General features: G+C 45.7%; 1 protein-coding gene and 2 long non-coding RNA genes across 4 annotated transcripts; all 3 read right to left on the bottom strand.

The window, feature by feature from the left end:
- Positions 1-1,206: 1,206 nt before the first annotated feature.
- Positions 1,207-6,330, bottom strand: LOC135375521 (uncharacterized). The gene is made up of 6 exons (XM_064608206.1): positions 6,271-6,330; positions 4,905-5,481; positions 4,215-4,821; positions 3,727-3,877; positions 3,168-3,680; positions 1,207-1,608 (listed from the first exon to the last, which is right to left on the bottom strand). The coding sequence occupies exons 1-6, from the start codon at positions 6,328-6,330 to the stop codon at positions 1,207-1,209; spliced, it is 2,310 nt and encodes a 769-aa protein (XP_064464276.1).
- A 14,156-nt stretch (positions 6,331-20,486) lies between these two features.
- LOC135375532 (uncharacterized) lies at positions 20,487-21,501 on the bottom strand. Of its 2 annotated transcripts, none has more exons than XR_010417270.1 (3): positions 21,315-21,501; positions 20,697-21,074; positions 20,487-20,536 (listed from the first exon to the last, which is right to left on the bottom strand). It is a non-coding gene; the product is annotated as an uncharacterized LOC135375532 (long non-coding RNA). The 2 variants fall into 2 exon arrangements; XR_010417269.1 differs by having other exon boundaries at positions 20,697-20,887; positions 21,315-21,494.
- A 351-nt stretch (positions 21,502-21,852) lies between these two features.
- LOC135375517 (uncharacterized) lies at positions 21,853-22,609 on the bottom strand. Its single transcript, XR_010417266.1, has 3 exons — positions 22,495-22,609; positions 22,180-22,302; positions 21,853-21,982 (listed from the first exon to the last, which is right to left on the bottom strand). It is a non-coding gene; the product is annotated as an uncharacterized LOC135375517 (long non-coding RNA).
- Between the last annotated feature and the right edge of the window lie 1,125 nt (positions 22,610-23,734).

The raw sequence follows: 23,734 nt of genomic DNA, 5'->3' as shown, positions 1-23,734 counted from the left end.
TTGTAGCCTGCTTCGGCTAGTTCTCCTTGTTTAGTACGATGATTCGTATGTTGACCATAAGTTGTGATGGTTTTATGATATTGCTTGGCTCTGCTGGTCTTTGCACCAGTCAATGGATGGTCAACGTCTGCTACCGCGACGTGCCGGAGACGACATTGTAATAGATTTCACTCGATTGTGTCTCAAAACGTATTGGCAAGAAGGCACATCCAGCTGAACGAGATATTAACTGAATGATTAACAACGTTGCAAATCAATGCGATGGGACGATCATTTTGAAGAATGAACTGAAGCAACGCTTAGTGTCGCACTGTTTTGATACTCATTGTCGCCACACAACAAAACAGCAGTAACAGAGTAATTCCATTTTAAATCGACCAAAGTCCGCTGGTGACATTTTTTGATTGCAGTGAAAAAAATGTATGTTGGAAACGACCTTCAGTGAAGACGGTGACCTTCAGTCGCATCAGGAGGTGGCAAAAGCCCAGCAAGAACAAATGCCGTTGACCGCATGACTCTAGGTGGCGTAGTTTTTTTTATTATAATTCAATGACACGTTTTCTGGGACACCCTGTGCATGTTGGAAACGACCTTAAGTAAAGACGAAAGCAGATACCCGGAGCTTCCTACGATCAACCAGTCCGCAGATGGAGAGGGGGTAAGGCGGCGCATGATATTTTCTCGCGACTTTGCTGTCTAACTGGCGCCATTTCACTCGCGTCACAACCGTCTTAGCTTGGCTGGACACTCTAGTATACCTGTATGGAGTGCAAATGGTCAAACTTTAAAGGGACACTAACGAAAAAATGCCGATGTCAGCAGATATGGCAAAAATGGCGGAATTTTTGCATCCCTACCTCCTCAACGGCATGTCGAAGCTCCCTATATGAAGTATATTTTTAATCTTTCCTCTGTCTTTCAATGTATAGACCATCTTTTGATATTGTAACCTTGCGAGCGTTACCGTGTGACGACGGACCCTCAAGCAAGACACTCACACTTGGTGTTCGTTTCAAGGAAGAATGTGTAGAGTCGTCCTCTACCTCCTATTCTTTCCGTTTATTTTTTTCATGACTAGATCGTCTTCGTCACATGCCCCGGTTAAAGAAGTCGTCCCGACATAAACGATATTTTACAATAATTACAATACATATTTACAGCTATACATGACCATATGACGCTAACGGTCTCAAATACGATTTTAGTTTATACGAATAGCTTTTCGACGTGGACTATGTCGCTTCTGGACTCATCTTCCAACTCTATCTCGTAGTTCACAGGATTCAGACGAGCCACCAGTCGGAATGGTCCGATGAACTTCTTTGAACCCTTTATGTCAGTAGGTGGACTCCTCAGAAGAACTAACTGTCCCTTCTCAAAAGTTATGTCCTTGCGTCCTCGATCAAAGTAAGACTTTTGCCTCTCTTGGGCAAGCTTGATGTTTTCTGCAGCCAGTTGCCTTGCACGCATGAGTCTTTGGTGAACCAGTGCAGTGTAGTTCTCGACGTCCTTTAGTTCACCAAGCTCCTGGCGGTTGAAGACCACGTCGAGGGGTAGAACAGGGTCACGGCCGTAGACCAAGAAGAACGGTGACTGTTTGACCGATTCCTGATATCCAGTATTGTAGCAAAATACTACATATGGCAAGATGTAAGCCCATTTCTCTTCTCCGCTGTCATTATGGTCATTATCTGCTTGATAGTCTTATTGGCGCGTTCACAGAGTCCGTTTGGAAGAGGGCGGTAGGCTGTAGCCGGAATGTGTCTGATTCCGCGATGACTAAGGAACTGTTCAGTGAACCTCGCTAGCATCTGCGTACCACGATCCGTGATGAGCACTGCTGGACAATCGTGCTTTAGTACAAGTCGACTATCGATGAATTTTGAACTGTGCTGGCCTCGACATACCTGACGGATTTGGCCTCAATAAACTTCATCAAATAGTGTATAGCGACTATTATGTATTTGTATTGTCGAGATGACGTAAATGGACCAATGATGTCCAGGCCCACTGTGTGAAAAGGAGCATGTACCGGCACTGGTTCTTGTAGGCCGGATGAAAACGTAGAGGGCTTGTACCTTTCACACAAGTCACAATGGGACACAAAGGTCTTGACGTCACTAAATATCTTTGGCCAATAATACTTGGTACGAATGGCTTCCTATGTTCTTCGGATGCCCATGCGTGCTCCGTACTTCCCCCCGTCAAATTCACGAAGTACGTGATCGACTTTGCTTTGTGGCAGACAAATCAAAAACCGTTTGTGAACATGTCCTTGATCTACTCCGTAGATCATGTTGTCATGAATTACAAACTTCTTGAGTGCCCGCCGTTGTTGCTTCTAGTGGCAGAACGGCCGTTGGGGAGATCAGTATACTCTTGCAAAAACTATCGGCATGTTGGACCCGAGATAGTGTTTCGGTTGAAGAGTCAGTTGCTTGCAGCACTCTGAAACATACGTCCGTCGACGGAGATCGGGAAAGGCAGTCCGGCGCGTAGTGCAGGCGGCCTGTCTTGTAAATAACGTCGAAGTTAAATTTTTGCAAGGAGAATGACCAGTGCAGCAGTCTTTGGTTACCCTCCTTGTATTTGAGCAGCCAGCACAATGCATGGTGGTCCGTAACAATGTCAAACCTCCTGCCAATGACGTATAGGCCTTGTGTAGGTGCCATTGGTAGCCTGCCAAGTGTAGGGGCCTAATTGTTCGAGTGACCATTTCACTGCCAGCGCTTCAATTCTGTTGATGTGTAATTTGCTTCTGGCGCTTTTAATGCTCGACTTAGATAAACAGCTGGACGATACCTTTTGTCCTCTTCTTCTTGTAGGAGCACAGCAACGAGTCCTAATTTCGACGCATCTGTATGAACATGGGTGCGAAAGGATGAGTCTACAGAAAACAGCTTGAGGGTTGGCTCGTTACAGAGTGCTTCTTTGAGGACTGCGAATGCCGACGTCTGTGCGTCAGTCCACACAAAAGGAACGTCCTGTTTCATAAGATCCCGCAAGGGCGCAGCGAGAACGCTGTAGCTTGGGATGAATTTCCGAAAATAATTTGTCAAACCGATAAATAATCATTTATCGGTTTGACAAATTATTTTCGGAAATTGCAGGAATGAAGGAAGGCCTTTGACGTTGTTTGGCACCGGGAATCCTTGTACTGCTGCTACCTTTGCAGGATCAGGTGATACGCCGTGTCTCGTAACAACGTGTCCCAAGTAAGATATCTTGGTAGAAAAGAATGAACATTTCTGTGTCTTGAGCTTTAAGTCTGCCCCTTTAAAGCGTTGAAGAATGGTAGTCAGATGATCCAGGTGTTCGTCAAAAGTATTGCCGTAAACAACGCAGTCGTCCATGTACACGAGGGCATAATTTAATTTGGCATCGTCGATTACTGCGTCGACTTCTCTTTGGCAAGTGAACGGTGCTCCTTTTAATCCGAAAGGCATCCTCAGATACTCGTAAAGACCCCAAGGCGTTACGAAGGCAATCTTCTCAATGTCCTCTTCTTTCATCGGAATTTGATGAAACCCAGGTGCAAGGTCCATGACTGAGAAGTACTTGCAACCTGTCAAGGCTTGTAGGGCATCTTCAATGAGGGGAAAAGGATACACGGAATCTTCTGTTACGGCATTCAGTTTTCTGTAGTCCACACACATGCGTGTAGATCCATCCTTTTTTCTCTGCAAGGACTAACGGTGATGCCTAGGCGCTGCGCGATGGCCGTACCAAGCCAGCGTCAACGAGGTCTTTGATCATCGCTTTGACGAGGTCTCTTTGTGCTGGTGATAGCCGCCTTGGTCGCTGAGCTACTGGTACCACATCCTTTGTTGGAATTGCGTGAGGCTGAACCAAGCAGTGTCCAACGTCGCTAGCATTTCTAGCGAAAGATGAGAGATGCTTGGCGAGAAAGTTTCGCGCCGTTGACTGCTGTGCAGAGTTTAGATCCGCTCCAACGTTGATGGAAAAACCACCTATATGTAGCGTGTGGTGAACGGAACAAAGGGACTGAACAGGGCTTTGTGTATTCGTTTCTTCGTCTTTGGCACCTGAACAGTGAAGAACTTGTTCTATTTCAGAGTCGCTCAAATACACTGTCTTCCATATCCTGTACCTGTTCTGTGAGCCCTACCGTTGCGTGGGATGAAACTATAATTGGTCCGAACAATGGGTATATTAGCATTACGCGAAAACAGTTCGTTTCTGCCTCGACCAACATGGGTTCCACGTCCAGTCCAAACCGTTTTGTAGAGAGGTCTGTGCTTGTCACCATGACCGCATCCTCGTGGTTGGATACTTTGACCTTCACTGACTTTCGAGAGCGGGGAGGTACCACAACTTGTTTCAACAGCCGAACCCGTTGCCTAGATGTGTTGGCAGTTACTTGGAAGGTATCTCTGCTGCACTCAATAACAGCCTGGGAGGACTCGAGGAAATCATTCCCCAACAACACTCTGTCTGCTTGCAATTGAGGGACAACGATGAATGGGTGGTCGAGAGTCTGGTCATCAGCTAAGACTGTTGCTTTGACCTGCGCTTTAACTATGAGGAGTTGACCGTTGGCTCCTTCCAGTCGCACAGATGATGCTGCAATATGAAGTCCTAGCGCATCAGCAACACTCGCATTCAACAGGGACCTTGAAGAACCAGAGTCTAAAAGCGCTAATTGTCGACGTCCGTTCAGAGTGATAGGGATGACCTTCGTAGTAGCTGCTGGTATACTGCACTTGACGTGATTCACAACTAATGCCTCGATGCAGGTGTCAGAGAGATCAGTGATTTGTTTCCCGAAATCGGTGACGTTGCGCCTGCCATAAACCCTTGCTGCCAGTCTAGAAATTCTTGCGTTAAAGGCATGAGACAACGAGAAACGAAGTGACCAGTTGTCTTGCAGTTTAGACACAAACTTTGGACCTCGCGGTGATTCTTTGACCTGGGAGATGTCCTAGGTGACTCAGCGTTTCGTGGCGCTGGACGTGCTCGTAGCTCCGGTAATTGCTTAGGCTTGACGGGAGTGGTCTTCTGCATATTTCCTGTTGGAGACTTTTGAGAGATCCCTGAGCGCTGTTCTGGGAAACTTCGCGTAGGAGGCAATGTACGAGGAGTCGGCGAGATGTGAAATACTTGTTCAGCTTTGCTACGAACTTGCTTTTGTCCCTTCTCTTGCTCCTTGGGCTTGTGAGATGCAGTCAGTCTGTCGTACCGAAGCAATGACTCCAGGAGATCATCTAGGGAGGTGAACTCCTTGTCGAAGAAATGTTTCTTGACACTTGCCAGAAATGACTCGATGATTACTTCACACTTGTCCTTTTGCACTGTAGGATACTCGCTCTTATCCACAAGTTCCAGTTTTCGGAACGCAAAGTTCGCGGAGCTCTCTCCGACACACTGGGTCGCAGCAAGCATCATCTGTTTCGCATTAAACTTGTCTCCTAGTCCGTAGCGCTTGCGGAAAGCTGCCTTCGTATCTTCCCATGAAGTAATCTTTGAAGAATTGACGTAATACCTGATCCATGTAAAATCCTTTTGGGGTAGCTTTGACACAATGAGAGGAACTGCGACATCAGGGTGTACCTTGTATGTCAGGAACCAGAAGTCGGTCTGGTGGATCCATCCCAGAATGTCGTTGTTAAGCAGAGGAACTGCATTAGCGGCAACAGACGACACGTGTTGCTCAGTTCAAGGTGGTGGTGGTGGTGATAGGGCTTGCCGTTGTCGGCCTCACGTATGTGGGCAACGTCACGACTCACGCCCTGGGGGAATGCGCGACTTCCGAGGGAACTGTGCCGACATATGTCTGAAAGCGTCTGAGGAAAACCCAGGAAAAACCCCAGACAGCACAGCCGGCACCGGGATTCGAACCCGAGTGCCTCCCAGTCTCGACGTGACATGGCCAGCACGCTAACCACTGAGCTACGGGAGCTGGTGTTCAAGCTGATGAACGAAACTTCGACTGATCAGCAAATGTGGTGCGTTCCAAAGCCTTAGTCTTCCTTTTCCTCTGAAACATCGGTGGTTGAAGATGCCCTCGAAGGCGCTGCTGACACGCTTTCTAAACGATCCAGTCGCTGAATAACTGGTGCAAGAAGGTGGCAAATAATTAAGATCATGCGTCGCTTGATGGTGAGGGGTGTCCGCTTGGATACTTGGTCGCGTGGCGGTCTGCTGTACCAGCGGTTCATCAGTAGGTATGAGCTGCGCTTGCAACTCGCTCACTTGTTTTTTCAGAATTTACACCTCAGTCACTACAGAACGGAACCCCGAAATCTTTACCGCGTCGTCCATCTCAGCGAAGTCCTCGATAGAATGTTCCACAATGGAATGTTCCGCCATCTTAGTACTACGCTGGTGACGGCGTGCGGGTGAAAGCGGTGGATGAAGAGCAGTTGCTAGCGATCGTCGTCCGTGCATCTAGCAATCGTATAGTTCGGGCGCCAAGTTGTAACGTTGCGAGCGTTACCGTGTAACGACGGGCCCTCAAGCAAGACGCTCACACTTGCCCCCGGTTGCACCAACGACGCTCAACGCAGAACCGAGTTCGCAGAGCTAGTTGAGCTCGGTTCCAGTTTCCGAGCGTTGCACCAAACGAGCTCAACACTAGCGCCGCCCTCAAACTGCTATTAAACCTCCACTCAGCGGAACCGCCCTCGTCGGCGGCTCAGGGCGAGGAGCCGCGCTGATGCCGTCAGCTGTTTGCTCGATTATTTGTTGAAATAGTCGTGCGGAGGCGACAACAAATGAATTTCTGTCATTACTACGAGGAAGAATAGTGTCAACGGTTCTTCTGTTGATACAGTTGCATCTGACAAGAAGGATGGGCGCATTTTCAAGTCCTCGGAATGGTTTCGTGTAAGCGGACATGTTGACTGTTGTGAGGTGCTGTGTGTGTGTGTGTGTGTGCGCTCAACTTTTATGAGCACAGATTGTGTAAAATAATGCCGCAGATGTGGTAGCTAAACATATGTGAGCAGCCGCGTTGGCTGCCTGTGTTCGTATGTGAATGTGGTGGTTTACGAAGTGCTGTTCACGGCGCAGCTCATCGATACAAGTGAAATACGTCAGTGCACGGTTCATAAATGCTGTGATTTGGGTCCGGATGAGAGAAGTGGCAACGGAACGATATCTGCGTTGCCAGTGTTTGCCCAAACGTACGGTAGCCCTTGCTAAATTAACTTTTTCCGCGTAATGAGTGTTTAATTACTCTGACACTGGGTTTTTGCTTTCGAAAGTTGTTCACTTCTGTAACCCGGGATTCTTCGCAGACGATGTTACGCAGACAGACGAATGCAGACCAACAGCGATGTATTGTACAGTCCTCATGTACTAAATAGCTGTAGTCTTCCACACTTGTTGCCTGGACGTTTTTCTTTTTGTAATGTAAAAACGAAATTTTCATCAATCGCGGTCTCTTTCATGCTATCGAATTAGCTTCAGCTGCGATTGCAGACGACAAAACAGTTGGAGGTCGTCTTGCGACTTCTTGTTGGTCAACAAAATGACTGCACTTTTGTCTGAGTTCTTGTCTGAGGACAGTGACATTCAAGATCTACAGGACGTTCTTCTTCGGCCAAGGGAAGCAATGCCAAGGCAAATGTGCCCACGAGATGACCCATTTAGCAGGATGGATGATGAGGCATTTAGGCAAAGGTTCCGCTTGACGAAAGCTGCGACTCTGCACGTTCTTGGACTGTTTGAGGCACAACTTTCACACGCAAGCAACAGAAACAACCCAGTGTTGCCACTCAACCAACTGTTGATAACGCTGCGCTTCTATGCGACAGGCACATTTCAGGCTGTTCTTGGGGACCTTTCTTTCATTCATAAGTCTACAGTATGCCGCATTGTTAAGAAAGTGTCACGTGTACTAGCATCTCTGTCAAAGGACATGATTAAATTTCCGACAACAGCAACAGAGCGGGCTACCACCACGGAAGAATTCTATAACATATCAAACTTCCCGTTTGTTGTCGGTGCTCTGGACTGCACCCACATTGCAATTCAGTCTCCAGGTGGTCGACTAGCAGAGCTGTATAGAAACCGGAAAGGATATTTCTCTCTGAATGTGCAGGTTGTGTGTAATGCACACCTGCAAATCACAAATATTGTTGCCAGATGGCCGGGGAGTGTCCATGACAGTACGATTTTCAATAATTCTTTGCTGCAAGGGGAGTTCGAACGGGGCACATATGGCCAGTCACTTCTGCTTGGTGACGGCGGATACGCCTGTCGGCCATACCTGATGACACCCCTTCGAGCAGCGCATACAACATCCGAACGAAGATATAACGGATCCCATATACGCACCCGTAACACTGTAGAGAGAATGTTTGGCGTTTGGAAGCGGCGCTTCCCTGCTCTCAGGTACGGGCTTCGCATCAAGCTTAGTACAACACTTGAGGCTATTGTTGCTATGGCAGTGTTACATAACATTGTCTCTGCAACTGGTGATCCTGTGCCAGGTGCAGATTGTGATGCCCTGTCCTGTCCACGTCCTGTTCATCCTGAAGTGGAACCTCTCCCGGGATTGGACACTTCGACCGGAAGCAGAACGCGACAACAGCTCATCCAAGGCTTTTTTTAGAGTGATGAGGACAAAGCGTTTGTAAAGAACGACTATTTGCACAGCAAATTTTTCCCCCTTGAAAGGGTTGTGCTTGCTTTGCATATTTCATGTACGTACACATAAATGGAGCACATGTTGGATGTGCATTATTAGAAACATAATTCACTGGTTGTTTACACTATCTTGCAAGATTTGCAGCTCTAAATTCCTCTTTTTCACTTGGTTTTCAGCTTCTTCTGTCTTGATACAAAGCAGTCTCATCTCAGCCTCATGCCGCTCCTTCAATATTTTTAACTTTGCATCCAAATATGCCTTCCTCGGATCAGCCACTCCAGCATACTTGTGGAAAGCACTCCGGTTGGAGGGCCCTCCTGTGCGTGGATGTGTTGTGGACCTCTCATTTTGATTTACGCTACTGGCTTCTGCGGAAGTTTCATCCTGAAGCAATAGTTTAGTATAGTATAAGGGCAGCACACAGTGTACACATCCTTGCACAAGTGCCGCATATGCTCACAAATTCAGAAGTTGTGTTTGGTTGTGCGGCGCTTGTCTCTGCTGCAGTGAACGCACTTCTTTCTTGCGTGTTCTGAAGTTGAACAGTGTCTGTTAATTGAAATGAAAGTACGAGGGTTCTGCTACCAGGTTTGGCTTGGTGTAATAAAATTGAGAGTGTGACTCTTATTAAGAGAGCCAGCTACTCCAATTCAATGTTGAATGAAGTAAAGAACACACACATGTAGTTTTCTATGGGTTTTTCCATATCATAGCTCATAGCTGTGACTCGTATTTACTTGTGAAGTCGTTTTATGTGAACACATTTACCTTTAGTGAAACGCGTTACATTCGCCAAAGATGTTTGAAGCGCAGATCAATTTGTTGCGGCCCCTTGTAATAAATAGAACCATAAATCAATCTACAAAATATTATGGCAACTCCTTTTCTATTAACATTCTTTTTTGTTTCCTTTTCACCCGGTTGTTCTTTGCAGCTATTGAGATTTTTTCCGTGATATTTTTACCTTTACTTTGTGATGCTATCGCAGACAACGAAAAATTACAAAGGTGTCTTCTGCCAGTATATGGTCGTGAGACAAAATGCCGGAACTTGAAGTCTGAAGTCTGCCGGAAGTCTGAATTCTTGGCGCACAACAGTGACTTCCAAGACCTTCAGGACATGCATCTTTTTCTGAGGGGCATCTTTTCCAAGGTCATTTTTGAAGAAGACTACGATAGACACAGCAAACAAGAAAAATGCTTTATTTACAAGTAACTTTTAGTTAAATGCAGGGGTCATACGCTTTGTACTGCAAACATATATATATATATATATATATATATATATATATATATATATACTCATGGAACGATGCGACAGCACCAGAGGACACGTGTTTCGCCGTGTTTGTGGCTCGTCAGCCCTGGGTAGCTGCGCATCGTTCGGGATTGGCTATTTTTTAATGGCTTTTTCCTCTCTTTATATATATATATATATATTACTGCGTTATATATTATACTGCAAACATATATATTTCATCAACAAAGGAAGCATATGCTAAATGTGAGTATGCTGTTGCAGTCTCTGTAATTCAAACTTTGCTTTTGCCAGCTGTGTCTCTGTCAGCTCTGCCTCGCAGAGGAGCACCTTCATTTTCATTTCGTGTTGCTCCTTCAGCATCTTCAGCTTTTCCTCAAAGTATGCTTTTCTGGCATCAGCAACTCCAGCATATGTGTCCAGGGCACGCTGGCTGGTGGATGCTCTAGCAGGTTGCCCCGCCATACGTGATGCTGCTGTAGGCATGACATTATGGCTTTCGTTTTGTGTCACGGTAGAAGCTTCAACCTGAAATAGTGGCATCAGCAAAAGATATTATAGTGGATAGGAGAGCCTAGCATGAAGGCATTGTATGGGGAGTATTTCAGTTTTTACAACACGTTTAAAAACGTGCCATGGAACGCGCCTGTTACTATAAGTCAAAAGCAGGCAATGTGACATGTCGGTGGGAAAAAGATATGATAGTCGTCGACAAATGCCTGTTTGATCCCAATATCCCATTTTAGAAACGTATCTTATAACTGAAGTAACTACAATGATTTTTTCAGACAACAAGTACAATATGAGTTCACTAACACCGTCCCACTGCAAAAAAAAAAAAAGAAGAAAAACTATAATAGATCCTCACAGTTCCTGAAGATGTGCTGGGCCCAGTGGCAGATGGTGGGACAGCCATTACTTCCAGCTCGATACTGGTTCGTTCTGTGTCAGCGTTCCCAAGCGTACCTGTTAAAATGCACAGAAAGTATGAGGGCACCATATTCTACGTGGATGGCTCTACCTTTTTTTAAATAGCATGTATATATATTTTTCATGCAAAATTTACGCTACGCTGTAATACGTGGTTTAGCAAATATCCTTAAGGTAGTTCTTAAAGAGAGAGCTTTTCATTGATACAGCTTCGCAGGTGGGATATGAAAATGCTATTTGAGTTAGCCTTACCGTACAAAGGAGCATCGGAGTCGAACGCATTTTCGTTCGGTGCAAACTGTTCCGCCAGTAGAGCGGCAACTCTCTCCGCCGTCTCTACCTCCTGAGCTGCTTGGGTCGTCGTCAGTTGCTCGCCTCCTTCACCAGTTGGCAAGTCCCTTTCTCCCCCGCCTGTCAGCATAGTTTGAATTCTGTTGTGTGCTATCAGCCTCCTGCTCCTTTTTTTGAGATTTTCGTAACACTTTTTGAGCTTCCGTGGCTCCCGGAAGGTTGTGTCTGGTGCCGAATCGAAACGGCGGGCGATTGTTTCCCATGCTTCGTTTTTCTGCCTGACTGTCACCGCATTTGTTCGTTTGTTTTCAATGATACCTATGTAATCTTCTGCAATATCTAGAAGCAGGGTCTCGAACCGCAACAAATACGGGTTCGGTTCAGGTGCGGGTTCGCATTGTTTTGATTTCGTTCCGGTTCAGTTCCGGTTCGGCCACGCCAAAACCCGAACCGGTTCGCAAACCGGTTCGCAGCCCCGAACCGGTTCGCGAACCGGTTCAACGCTTCCGTTTTATATGTTCCATAAAACTGCATTTATCAGGAAATGCGTGGCTAATAACTCTCTAGAGGTGAGGTAGCCCTTTAGCGAGAGCAATGAGAAATGAATGAACACTTATTCCAAATAGAGTCCACGCTGTTGAAGCGGTGTAGTCCTGCTACTTTCTGTTCCCAAAATCTCTTTTTTCACACGCACAGTGCCAGCAAGATACACTTAAAGGAAGCCTAATAAGATGGAGAGCGCAACATATAGACGACAGTACTTGCCGGCTCAGGGCCTTTGCAGCGTGAATCGATCTGAAACCGTACTGAAGCATGTCGAAAATAAGCCGCCAGCCTTACTCTGTCCGAGCTCACAGCAGTGTACTAGTTTATCCACAACACAAAGGCAATGTGTCACGACACAACTGCACTACCAATAAGAAGAACCACATTTCCCTAGTGAAAATGTATCTGAGAGGCCTCTTAGGATTTTTTAAGAGGTCTGAGAGGACCTTTTAAGAAATTCTGAGAGGTCTGAGATGACCTCTCAAGCAGTCCTAAGAGGTCTGAGAGGACCTTTTAAGAAATCTTGAAAGGTCTGGTAGGACCCTTTAGCACTTCTGAAGGGTCTGAGAGGTCCTTTCAAGAAATCTTGAAAGGATTTCAGATTTCAACCAGACCTTTCAAGATTTCTTGAAAGGTCTGGTACGACCTTTCAGGCAGCACAGAGGGGTCTGAGAGGACCTCTTAGAGAAAATCTGGAAGACGTTGTATAATCATTCATGTAGCCCTGAGAGGTTTGAGGAGACCCCTCAGACAGCTTTGCGACAGTGCGTCGTGCAACACCTCCCAGAGCAAGGTGCTACGTGTTTTCCGCGCCGCGGAACATGCTACCTCTTCCGCTTTGGAAAATAGATCGCAAGATTTCACGTGTTTGTGCATTATTCAAGGAACACGTGCCGTGATAACCTTGTATTGCCTTCCCCCCTTGAAGCTATTGTTCTTGCAATCCGTGCGTTATTGCACTGCACGTAAGTGGAAGCGTTTCGGCCAGTCGCCAGCGGTTGAATCAGTTGTTTTGAAACGTTGAAGTGTGAGGACGTCGGCCGCGGATCTCAAGTAATTTGCGTTTTGTCTTCGGGATTGTAACTGTTTTTGAGGTATGTAGACGATGTCTCAAATATGCTTTTGTGATTGACAGCCATTCCTCTTCACTTTAGGCTTTTACTACTGTTCGCAGACACGCATTATGAGCGCCGATAGGAAGATTACCAACCACGTAACGTTACCAACGGTGCTTGGTGCCAAACGGTGTGTTATATATTTCGATGCCTACACACTGACTTACACTGACATTTTGAAGTTGTATTTCTTACAGATGAATCTCGTACGAAGTGACAGGTGGTGAGAACACAAGGTGGTGAAAAACCAATCTCTCCAGTTAGTTGGTGGCTTACGCAAGCAAGGGAAACTAGACGGTGCATCGCAAGTCCCGAAGTATACGTAAAACAGATGAACTTGATCACCGAGAAGCAGAGTTCCTCAAGAATATTTTTCATCGCCGCTGTACGGACATTGTGAATATGTGTCCCATGAGTTCACGCTTTGTGGAATACGACAGTATGTGTTGATGATGACTCGTACGCTTTCGTAGACATGTAAGTGCTAAATCTAGTTTCTGTTGGTGCAATTTACCGTTTCGTGTAGTTTCTTGCGAGCGATCCTTCAACAAATATTAGATATTCACAATTCTGTAAGACATTTGAAATAACTGTTACATAATCACATAGCAGTGTGCATGCCTTGAGTGTATTTGTACAATCGAAGGAACTCAATATATGTGGAGTTTTGTGACATGTACTTGTCTGTATCTATGTCTGGTGTATCATAGCACTGTATGATTATACCACTCCGACGACAGGTGCAGCGTAGACGGCGAAATTGAACATTGATGTTCCGATGTCAGATCTGGGCATTAGCTTCTGAGAGGTCCTGTCAATCTGAGAGGTCCTCTCAACCTGAGAGGTCAGCCTGAGAGGTCCACCAGGCTGAGAGGCCCACCAGCCTGAGAGGACCTCTCAGCCTGAGAGGTCCTCTCAACCTGAGAGGTCAGCCTGAGAGGTCCACAAGCCTGAGAGGACCTCTCAGCCCCATAACATATTAGACCTGAGAGGCCTCTCAGATACATTTTCACTAGGGTTACTTTTCAAACCACGACCAATCAAACAGGCACCGTTCTGCGTACGCTCCTTCTCCACTTCTCATGTTTCTGACTTGTTTAATTTGTACTGCTCACGTGTAAAGGGAAATCTTGGGCGCTTATTTGATCACATATTCGTCCTGTAGAGCTACATAACTGGCCTACTCCATTCCTGTTTCATTCGTCCGCGAGCACTCTTAAAAATGAACTTCACCCCATAGCACGCTCCTAGCCAACCACCATCTCGAATGATATCGTTATCTGCAGACAACGTTATCTGCAGATAACGTTATCTGCAGATATCGTTATCAGGGCAGATAACGATATCATTCGAGATGGTGGTTGGCTAGGAGCGTGCTATGCGGTGAAGCTCATTTCTAAGAGTGATGGCACCTCGTCTCTGAAGAGTAGATGCCGCATCACCGCGTGCGTGGGGCGCTAGCCGCGGCGCTCACAAGGACAACTGCGCTTCAACGTGTTAAAAAGGCACTGAAAGTATTCCTACTATACGTCGTCGTCTGACTGCTAGGTGAAAATTTCTGAAATCCATGATATAGGTGCGTGATGATGATACCAATGTGCCTTCGTTCGGGGATAGAGAGGAACTCTTATGCTGACTTCTTTTATGTCCGAACCGTTTTGCTGCGAACCGGTTACCGCTATTATCTTTTACGGTTCTGCTCCGGTTCGGGTTCAGCAGTGTCATGAAAATTTCGGTTCGGGTTCGGGTTCGGTTCCGGCAAAAATATCGGTTCGGGTACGGTTTTCGGTTCGGGTTCGGGTTCGGTTCGACACCCTGTCTAGAAGTTTCTGTTGCTCTCTCGGTGTGAAATTTGGACACCGCGGTCTCCACGACATGATAACACGGCAGTCGCGATCCTGTAACAAAGCAGACGACAGCGTAGCAGACGACAGCATTTGCAGAATGAAGTGAGTCATGGAAACGACACAATTCGGCTGGAAAAGAGCTTTATTTCGCCTTGTTTCAAAAGTAGAAACGCAAATTAAGTTCAATTACAGCGAAGAAAACTGTCGTCTGCTGTCACGGAAACAAACGAGCGTGTTGGGCCCGTCGCAAGGTGTGTCGGTGTATTGCATAGTCATGTGATCTCGAAAAGCCAATAACACGTGGCCGTCGAAGCAGACGAACAAATTCCCTAGAATTCCCTAGCCTAAACTAGGTTTGGCAAAGTGACGGGCATAAATGAGCGTGAGGTTTGGTGCAACGCAAAGTTGAGGGCTTCCCCCCGCTGAACCTGGTTTGAGGGAACTCAAGCGCTAAGCCGGTCTCCCGGAAGCGGCGTTTTAAGCCGAGATTGGTGCAACCGGCGGTTGGTGTTCGTTTCAAGGAAGAATGTGTAGAGTCCTCCTCTACCTCCTCTTCTTCTTCTTCTTCAGCCACAAAGGAAATGACCCTTACCGCCGGTACACCAATCTCGGCTTCAGACGCCGCTCCCGGGGGACCGGCTTAGCGCTTGAGTTCCCTCAAACAAGGTTCAGCGGGGGGGGGGGGGGAGCCCTCAACTTTGCGTTGCACCAAACCTCACGCTCATTTATGCCCGTCACTTTGCGAAACCTAGTTCACGCTCGGGAATTCTAGGGAATTTGTTCGTCTACTTCGAGGGCCACGTGTTATTGGCTTTTCGAGGTCACATGACTATGCGATACGCCGACACACCTTGCTACGGACCCTGCACGCTCGTTTGTTTCTGTGACAGCAGACGAGAGTTTTCTTTGCTATAATTGAACTTAATTTGCGTTTCTACTTTTGAAACAAGGCGAAATAAAGCTCTTTTCCACCCGAATTGTGTCGTTTGCGTGACTCACTTCATTCTGCAGATGCTCTCGTCTGCTACGCTGTCGTCTGCTTTGTTACAGGATTGCGCCTGCTGTGTTATCATGTCGTCGAGACCGCGGTGTCCAAAGTTCACACCGAGAGAGCAACAGAAACTTCGAGATATTGCAGAAGATTACATAGGTATAACTGAAAACAAACCAACAAATGCGGTGACAGTCAGGCAGAAAAACGAAGCATGGGAAACAATCGCCCGCCGTTTCAATTCGGCACCAGACACAACCTTCCGGGAGCCACGGAAGCTCAAAAAGTGTTATAAAAATCTAAAAAAAAGGAGCAGGAGGCTGACAGCACACAACAGAATTCAAACTATGGTGACGGGCGGGGGAGAAAGGGACTTCCCAACTGGTGAACGAGGCGAGCAACTGACGACGACCCAAGCAGCTCAGGAGGTAGAGACAGCGGAGAGAGTTGCCCCTCTACTGGCGGAACAGTTTACACCAATCGAAAATGCGTTCGACTCCGATGCTCCTTTGTACGGTAAGGCTAACTCAAATAGCATTTTCATATCCCACCTGCGAAGCTGTAAATTTTGCATGAAAAATATACATGCTATTTAAAAAAAGGTAGAGCCATCCACGTAGAGTATGGTGCCTTCATACTTTCTGTGCATTTTAAGGGTACGCTTGGGAACGCTGACACAGAACGAACGAGTGTCGTGCTGGAAGTAATGGCTGCCCCACCATCTGCCACTGGGCCCAGCACATCTTAAGGAACTGTGAGGATATATTATAGCTTTGTTTTTTTGCAGTGGGAGGGTGTTAGTGAACTCATATAGTACTTGTTGTCTTAAAAAATCCTTGTAGTTACTTCGGTTAAAAGACACGTTTCTAAAATGGGATATTGGGATCAAACAGGCATTTGTCGACGACTATCATATCTTTTTCCCACCGACATGTCGCATTGCCTGCTTTTGACTTATAGTGACAGGTCCATCCCATGGCACTTTTTTAAACACGTTGTAAAAACTGAAATGCTCCCCATACAACGCCTTCATGCTAGGCTCTCCTATCCACTGTAATAACTTTTTCTGATGCCACTATTCCAGGTTGAAGCTTCTACCGTGACACAAAACGAAAGCCACAATATCATGCCTACAGCAGCATCACGTATGGCGGGGCAATCTGCTAGAGCATCCACCAGCCAGCGTGCCCTGGACACATATGCTGGAGTTGCTGATGCCAGAAAAGCATACTTTGAGGAAAAGCTGAAGATGCTGAAGGAGCAACACGAAATGAAAATGAGGGTGCTCCTCTGCGAGGCAGAGTTGACAGAGACCCAGCTGGCAAAAGCAAAGCTTCGATTACAGAGACTGCAACAGCAGACTCACATTTAGCATATGCTTCCTTTGTTTATGAAATATACTATATTTGCAGTACAAAGTGTATGACCTCTGCATTTCACTAAAAGTTACTTGTAAATAAAGCATTTTTCTTGTTTGCTGTGTCTATCGTAGTCTTCTTCAAAAATGACCTTGGAAAAGATGCCCCTCAGAAAAAGATGCATGTCCTGAAGGTCTTGGAAGTCACTGTCGTGCGCCAAGAATTCAGTTCCGGCATTGTGTCTCACGTCGATATACTGGCAGACGACACCTTTGTAATTTTTTGTTGTCTGCTATAGCATCACAAAGTGAAGGTAAAAAAATATCACGGAAAAAATATCAATAGCTGCGAAGAACAACCGTGTGAAAAGGAAACAAAAAAGAATGTTAAAAGAAAAGGAGTTGCCATAACATTTTATAGACTGATTTATGGTTCTATTTATTACAAGGGGCCGCAACAAATTGATCTGCGCTTAAAACATCTTTGGCGAATGTAACGCGTTTCACTCAAGGTAAATGTCTTCACATACGAGTCACAGCTCTGATATGGGAAAACCTATAGAAAACTACATGCGTGTGTAGTTTACTTCATTCAACATTGAATTGGAGTAGCTGTCTCTCTCCATAAGAGCCACACTCTCCATTTTATTACATCAAGCCAAACCTTGTAGTAGAACCCTGGTACTTTCATTTCAATTAACAGACACTGTTCAACTTCAGAACACCCAAGAAAGAAGTGTGTTCACTGCAGCAGAGACAAGTGCCGCACAACTAAACACAACTTTTTAATTTTTGAGCATATGCTGCACTTGTGCAAGGACGTTTACACAGTATGCTGCCCTTATATACTAAACTATTGCTTCAGGATGAAACTCCCGCAGAAGCCAGTAGGGTAAATCAAAATGAGAGGTCCACAACACATCCACGCACAGGACGGCCCTCCAACCGGAGAGCCTTCCACAACTATGCTGGAGTGGCTGATCCGAGGAAGGCATATTTGGATGCAAAGTTAAAAATATTGAAGGAGCGGCATGAGGCTGGGATGAGACTGGTTCGTATCAAGACAGAAGAAGCTGAAAAGCAAGTGAAAAAGGTGAATTTAGAGCTGCAAATCCTGCAAGAGAATGTAAACAACCAGTTAATTAGGTTTCTAATATTGCACATCCAACATGTGCCCCATTTATGTGTACGTACATGAAATATGCAAAGCAAGCACAACCCTTTCAAGGGGAAAAATTTTGCTGTCCAAATAGAGTCGTTCTTTACACACGCTTTGTCCTCATCACTCTTAAAAAAAAGCCTGGGATGAGCTGTTGTCGCGTTGTGTTTCCGGTCGAAGTGTCCAATCCTGGGAGAGGTTCCACTTCAGGATGAACAGGACGTAGATCATCACAATCTGCACCTGGCACAGGATCACCAGTTGTAGAGACAATGTTATGTAACACTGCCATCGCAACAATAGCCTCAAGTGCTGTACTAAGCCTCATGCGAAGCCCGTACCTGAGAGCAGAGAAGCGCCGCTTCCAAACTCCAAACATTCTCTCGACAGTGTTACGGGCGCGTATATGGGATGCGTTATATCTTCGTTCGGATGTTGTATGTGCTGCTCGAAGGGATGTCATCAGGTATGGCCGACAGGCGTATCCGCCGTCACCAAGCAGAGGTGACTGGCCATATGTGCCCCATTCGAACTCCCCTTGCAGCAAATAATTATTGAAAAACCGTACTGTCATGGACATTCCCCGGCCACCTGGCAACAATATTTGTGATTTGCAGGTGTGCATTACACACAACCAGCACATTCAGAGAGAAATGTCCTTTCCGGTTTCTATAGAGCTCTGCTAGTCGACCACCTGGAGACTGAATTGCAATGCGGGTGCTGTCCAGAGCACCGACAACAAACGGGAAGTTTGATATGTTATCGAATTCTTCCGTGGTGGTAGCCCGCTCTGTTGCTGTTGTCTGAAATTTAATCACGTCCTGACAGAGATGCCAGTACACGTGACACTTTCTTAACAATGCGGCATACTGTAGACTTATGAATGAAAGAAAGGTCCCCAAGAACAGCCTGAAATGTGCCTGTCGCATAGAAGCGCAGCGTTATCAACAGTTGGTTGAGTGGCAATACTGGGTTGTTTCTGTTGCTTGCGTTTGAAAATTGTACCTCAAACAGTCCAAGAACGTGCAGAGTCGCAGTTTTCGTCAAGCGGAACCTTTGCCTAAATGCCTCATCATCCAACCTGCTAAATGGGTCATCTCATGAGCACATCTGCTTTGGCATTGCTTCTCTTGGCAGAAGAAGAGCGTCCTGTAGATCTTGAATATCACTGTCCTCAGACAAGAACCCAGACAAAAGTGCAGTCATTTTGTTGACCAACAAGAAGTCGCAAGACGACCTCCAACTGTTTTGTCGTCTGCAATCGCAGCTGCAGCTAATTCGACAGCATGAAAGAGGCCGCGAATGATGAAAATTTCGTTTCTACATTACAAAAAGAAAAACGTCCAGGGAGCAGGTGTGGAAGACTACAGCGATTTATTACATGAGGACTGTACAATATATCGCTGTTGGTCTGCATTCGTCTGTCTGCGTAACATCGTCTGCGAAGAATCCCGGGTTACAGAAGTGAACAACTTTCGAAAGCAAAAGCCAGTGTCAGAGTAATTAAACACTAATTACGCGAAAAAAGTTACCCAAGCGACATTCCAAGATTGGGCCAAGCTTGGTACTTGCTTGGCTGTCCAACCTGGCCATGCTGGGCAAGTGCTTGGCCAACAAGCTTGGCCCTTGGTACGGATCTGTACCCTGGCCAATGACTTGCCAAGCATTGGCCAGCCTATATTGGGCCAACCTTGTGCCAAGTTACACTAAAATGTAACAATCTAATTTGATTATCTTTTTGCAAGGAAATAATATCCCAAAAGAGAGTTACGCACTGAACATGTTTTATTTGTGCATATATACTTTCATGTGTACATTTATTTTTTATCAAGTGCACTATTTGTACACTCCGAAACAACGCAAAAATCAACATAATATAAAATAATAAAAGTATGTTTGTACTAAAAACATCACAGGGTCAGCGAGGGGGAGTGTAACGTTGAAGTCAGTGGGTGCTACAGATCTGTGCTGCAGCCGCTGCGGCTCGAATGTCTTCTTTCTGTGCGGCCTCCATTCCGGTCACGTGCCCACATGAGCCAGTTTTTGCTTGCCTGCTTGACCATGCTGTGAGTAACGTCTCCGAAGTTGATTCGAGTGGATTCTGAGAGCAAAAAGAGCACTTTTTCCTATTTTGTGGCAAATGCTTACTTCATTAACAACGGCAAGTATGTAGGAATAACATCTGGACACATTGAGGAGCACCGGAAAAGCTATACTAAAAATATGCAAGGTACCCATATCGAACCACATTGTAGGTATTTACCTAGGACAAGCCTTGTGACGTTCTGCAGTGTTGAAAATGCATGTTTGTCTCCTCGAGACCCTTTCCAGCTACAATTCACGGCAAGAGTGTGTTTCAAGAGGCCTTTGAGGATTTGACGGATGGCGTCCTTATAGTCGGATCCCCCTTTCATAGAGAAGAACTGTACCTGTGGGAAAAAAAACAAGAAATAACTGGTTAATTACTTTGGAAATCTCCTGGTACAATATTACCCAAGATTACACTGAACCCAACCGAAAAAAAAAAGAAAAGTAGTTCGAACAAAGCAGAACTGTCTGACATCAAATGCCAGCAATGGGGATCCTTACCGTTTTCGCCATGTTGTCAGGTTCTTCGAGTAAAGTGTCCAATTCTTGAAGCTCTGAGAAGGTCGTGGCTGGCAAATGGGGACAGTTTTCAGGTAAATGCACAGTTACCATGCCACGGTTGTGCTTCTTTTGTAGTTCTTTCAGCATAATCAACATTTCTCTATCATGTTGGAAGGCCTTGGTTTGAAATCCTGTAGGGGACAAGATGTGCATGGGATGAGTAAGTGGTATCTTACATTTGGTTCGGCATTGCACTGATTCGGTCTCGGATAGGCACCTCCAACACTCAAAACCGTTTCGTGCACCAGCTTTGCAAACTATTGCAATATGCAACATCCTCACTGCCCTTCGTTTCTGGTTCTTCTTGTTTTATACCAGCTGGCAAAAGGAGCAAAACATATCTTTACTGCGGTTTGGCTATCCTTAATCAGTTCTAAACACACTCAATCGCGCGATCGCTTTCATGCCATGTTCTATCTATCCCTCAGCCATTATGAATATGCACTAGCTTCTGTGTGTGCCCCAGGCCCAAATCAGTTGCAGGAAGGTACATATGCATTGGCAACAATGTTGCTGAAAAGTCTGACAGTATGTAGCACAAAAGAATTGGCGGCATACCAATAAATCTGGCATCTAAGGCGAGTAGGGTTTCATGTATTGCGTGGAGAACCTTCTTGCATGAAGAACCTGAAATAGAATACAACATATTCCATAAGGGTGCAAGTATCAGACAATGACTGCCGCCTTCGTCACTGCGACATTTATGCCCAGGTCAAAATATATGTAGAAAATGAATGCTGCCAGGTTTAAGGAGTACATCAAAGCACTCAGAATCAAACAGTAAAATGCACTCAAATGCTTCAGATGAGAACTCACTATACAGTATTGAAACACAAAGCGACATGGAAAATTACAGCATCGGTGCACTCAGTCTTACCGCAGAGGAAGGAATGTTACACGTAGCTAATCAAGTGCTTACCTAGGCCGTCTCCCCACGGCTCAGAAAATGCTGATGCAGACCTGCCCTGAGATGCTTGTTGAGAATCAACTTGCTGGTCAATTTCAGAAAGCGCCAACTCAGTGTCTCCTGCGCAACCATCAGTTTTCATTTAAGGTATCTTTAGGATAATCATTCAACTATGCTAAGAATTACAAACTGAACAAGGTATTCTAAGATATAGGTACGAAGGTATTCAAACCATTATATCGGGAACCTCGTCCGGACATTTCCTGTTCTAGTATGGGGGCCGGGTTGCGCATTGAATAGGATTGTCTAGTAGAGGGCACTGCGCAGCAAAGTGATAACTTGATTTGAGGGACAGTGAAAGTGATTTTTGCATGTGTTATATTATACACATTATCTAATAAAATTTATTAAGTATGTCATTATATCTATGTATATGACATGATCTACACGACTGAAAGCATGTTTTGTTCTGAGAATGAGCACACATGCCATGGGTTTCCTTACGCATTTCCATACCAGCAGGTGATGGGTGGAAGGTCGGGAGGGCAGATATTCTTGGAGATGAGGCCTGCGTGTAACTTGTACCGGATGCATATGTATTCTCAACCCGTTCTTGGGTACAGTTAGAGGCACTGGATGCTGCAATAGGAGTTAATCTCAATCAATAAGCACATAGCATCACATACAGCACAATTCTCACGAATAAATGCAGAAGCTACACAAGCAATGCAACCTCCTGAGGTGCAATAAGCGCACAGATAAAACTACACTGGACAAGACTCAGACACAATTTGTTACCTGATGAATGTGCGATGCACAATGCGCATTTACCTGACTGCTGTAGACGAGACAGTAAACTAGGAGGCGGAGGAATTTGTTTTGTATGGCGGTTAGATCCTGAAAGTTAGAAGAGTGCAAGATGCAGGAAGTACGAAAGCTATAATAGTACGTATTGCCTGCTAGAGGCACTCACGAAAACTTGTCAAATTGCCGACTGATAGCACCCCGACCTTTCTTTTTTCGTGGAACTTTTTCTTCCTCAGGAGTGTCCTCCTCGCTGTCTGATAAGATGATTCTCTTTCGTGCTTTTCTTGTTTTCTTCTGAACCTCTCCGTCACACTCAAAGTTGGAAGTTTCCTCTGCAGTAGAGAGCATGTCCAAGGCTTCCTCTATGTCGTCTGAAATATAGCATTAAAAAATAAGGCTCTGGCTCCGACTGGTTGTGCCCAGGCACAAAAAAGCGCACCTCTTACGAAGTCGCAAATACAGCTCGTACACGAACTGACCTGTAGTATGGAGAATTCGAATGTGATGCATTGTCCACATATCTTGAGGAGGATGATGAGTTCTCAGAAGCTTACAAAGTTCGAGCTTCGACACACCCTCTGGCCAGTGAGCAAACGTTCCAGCAATGGTTTGGCTGACCCAGCATGATGAAACAACATATGTACTGCTGTCTCGGAACTCTACAACGTGGTAGCTGGAATTAGATTGCTATCATTGAAAAAGAACAGCAGTGACTTCTGACACAAACGAATAGAGTAGGTTGGTATATTAGTGTGAACAGGAACAGATACAAGGGCGGAGGACAAGTTACTAACAGTGGAATGCAAAAAAAATGTAGCACACAGCACTTTGTGGCTCTTCATCTGATGGTAACAGTTGGCTCAAAATAGACACAGGCACTTGGAATCATTAGATGTCACGACCGCAAAAGTGAAACAATGGGAGAAAAACCATCTTTCCACGGAAAGGATAGCACATTCCTTTGCAGACAATGTCAGGAACGTTCACTGATGTGAGAGCGGAATCAAGCTCGGAAACTACATAAATAGAAAGTGTGGATGAAGGGCATGGGGATGTATAAAGCTCTTCCTGCCTCAAAAATGTGTGACCAACAAATGTGACTATACGAGCCGACAACATAATTTGGCTAACAGAAAGAACCTTCCCGCTGCGTAAAAGTAAATGTCTATCCCTTGGACTTGTACAAACCAAGGAGCCATACAGATGCGCTCTTGAGTATTGAGACTCATGTCCTGCTGTCCCCACGTTTTGCTGGGATGATGGT

The sequence above is a fragment of the Ornithodoros turicata genome, unplaced genomic scaffold, assembly GCF_037126465.1.
Source record: "Ornithodoros turicata isolate Travis unplaced genomic scaffold, ASM3712646v1 ctg00000885.1, whole genome shotgun sequence".
Lineage (NCBI taxonomy): Eukaryota > Metazoa > Arthropoda > Arachnida > Ixodida > Argasidae > Ornithodoros > Ornithodoros turicata.
This window is presented reverse-complemented; position numbering and strand designations above follow the sequence as displayed.

Bases quoted from the DNA above. Each gene is read 5' to 3' on its own strand.
- LOC135375521 (XM_064608206.1), bottom strand. From the start codon at position 6,330: ATGGCGGAACATTCCATTGTGGAACATTCTATCGAGGACTTCGCTGAG. The intron at 5,482-6,270 runs GTAAAGATTTCG...AATTCTTCAAAG, and splicing joins TCGCTGAGATGGACGACGCG to ATTACTTCATGGGAAGATAC. The intron at 3,878-4,214 runs GTTGGTCGAGGC...ATCTTTCGCTAG, and splicing joins GGACTGGACGTGGAACCCAT to AAATGCTAGCGACGTTGGAC.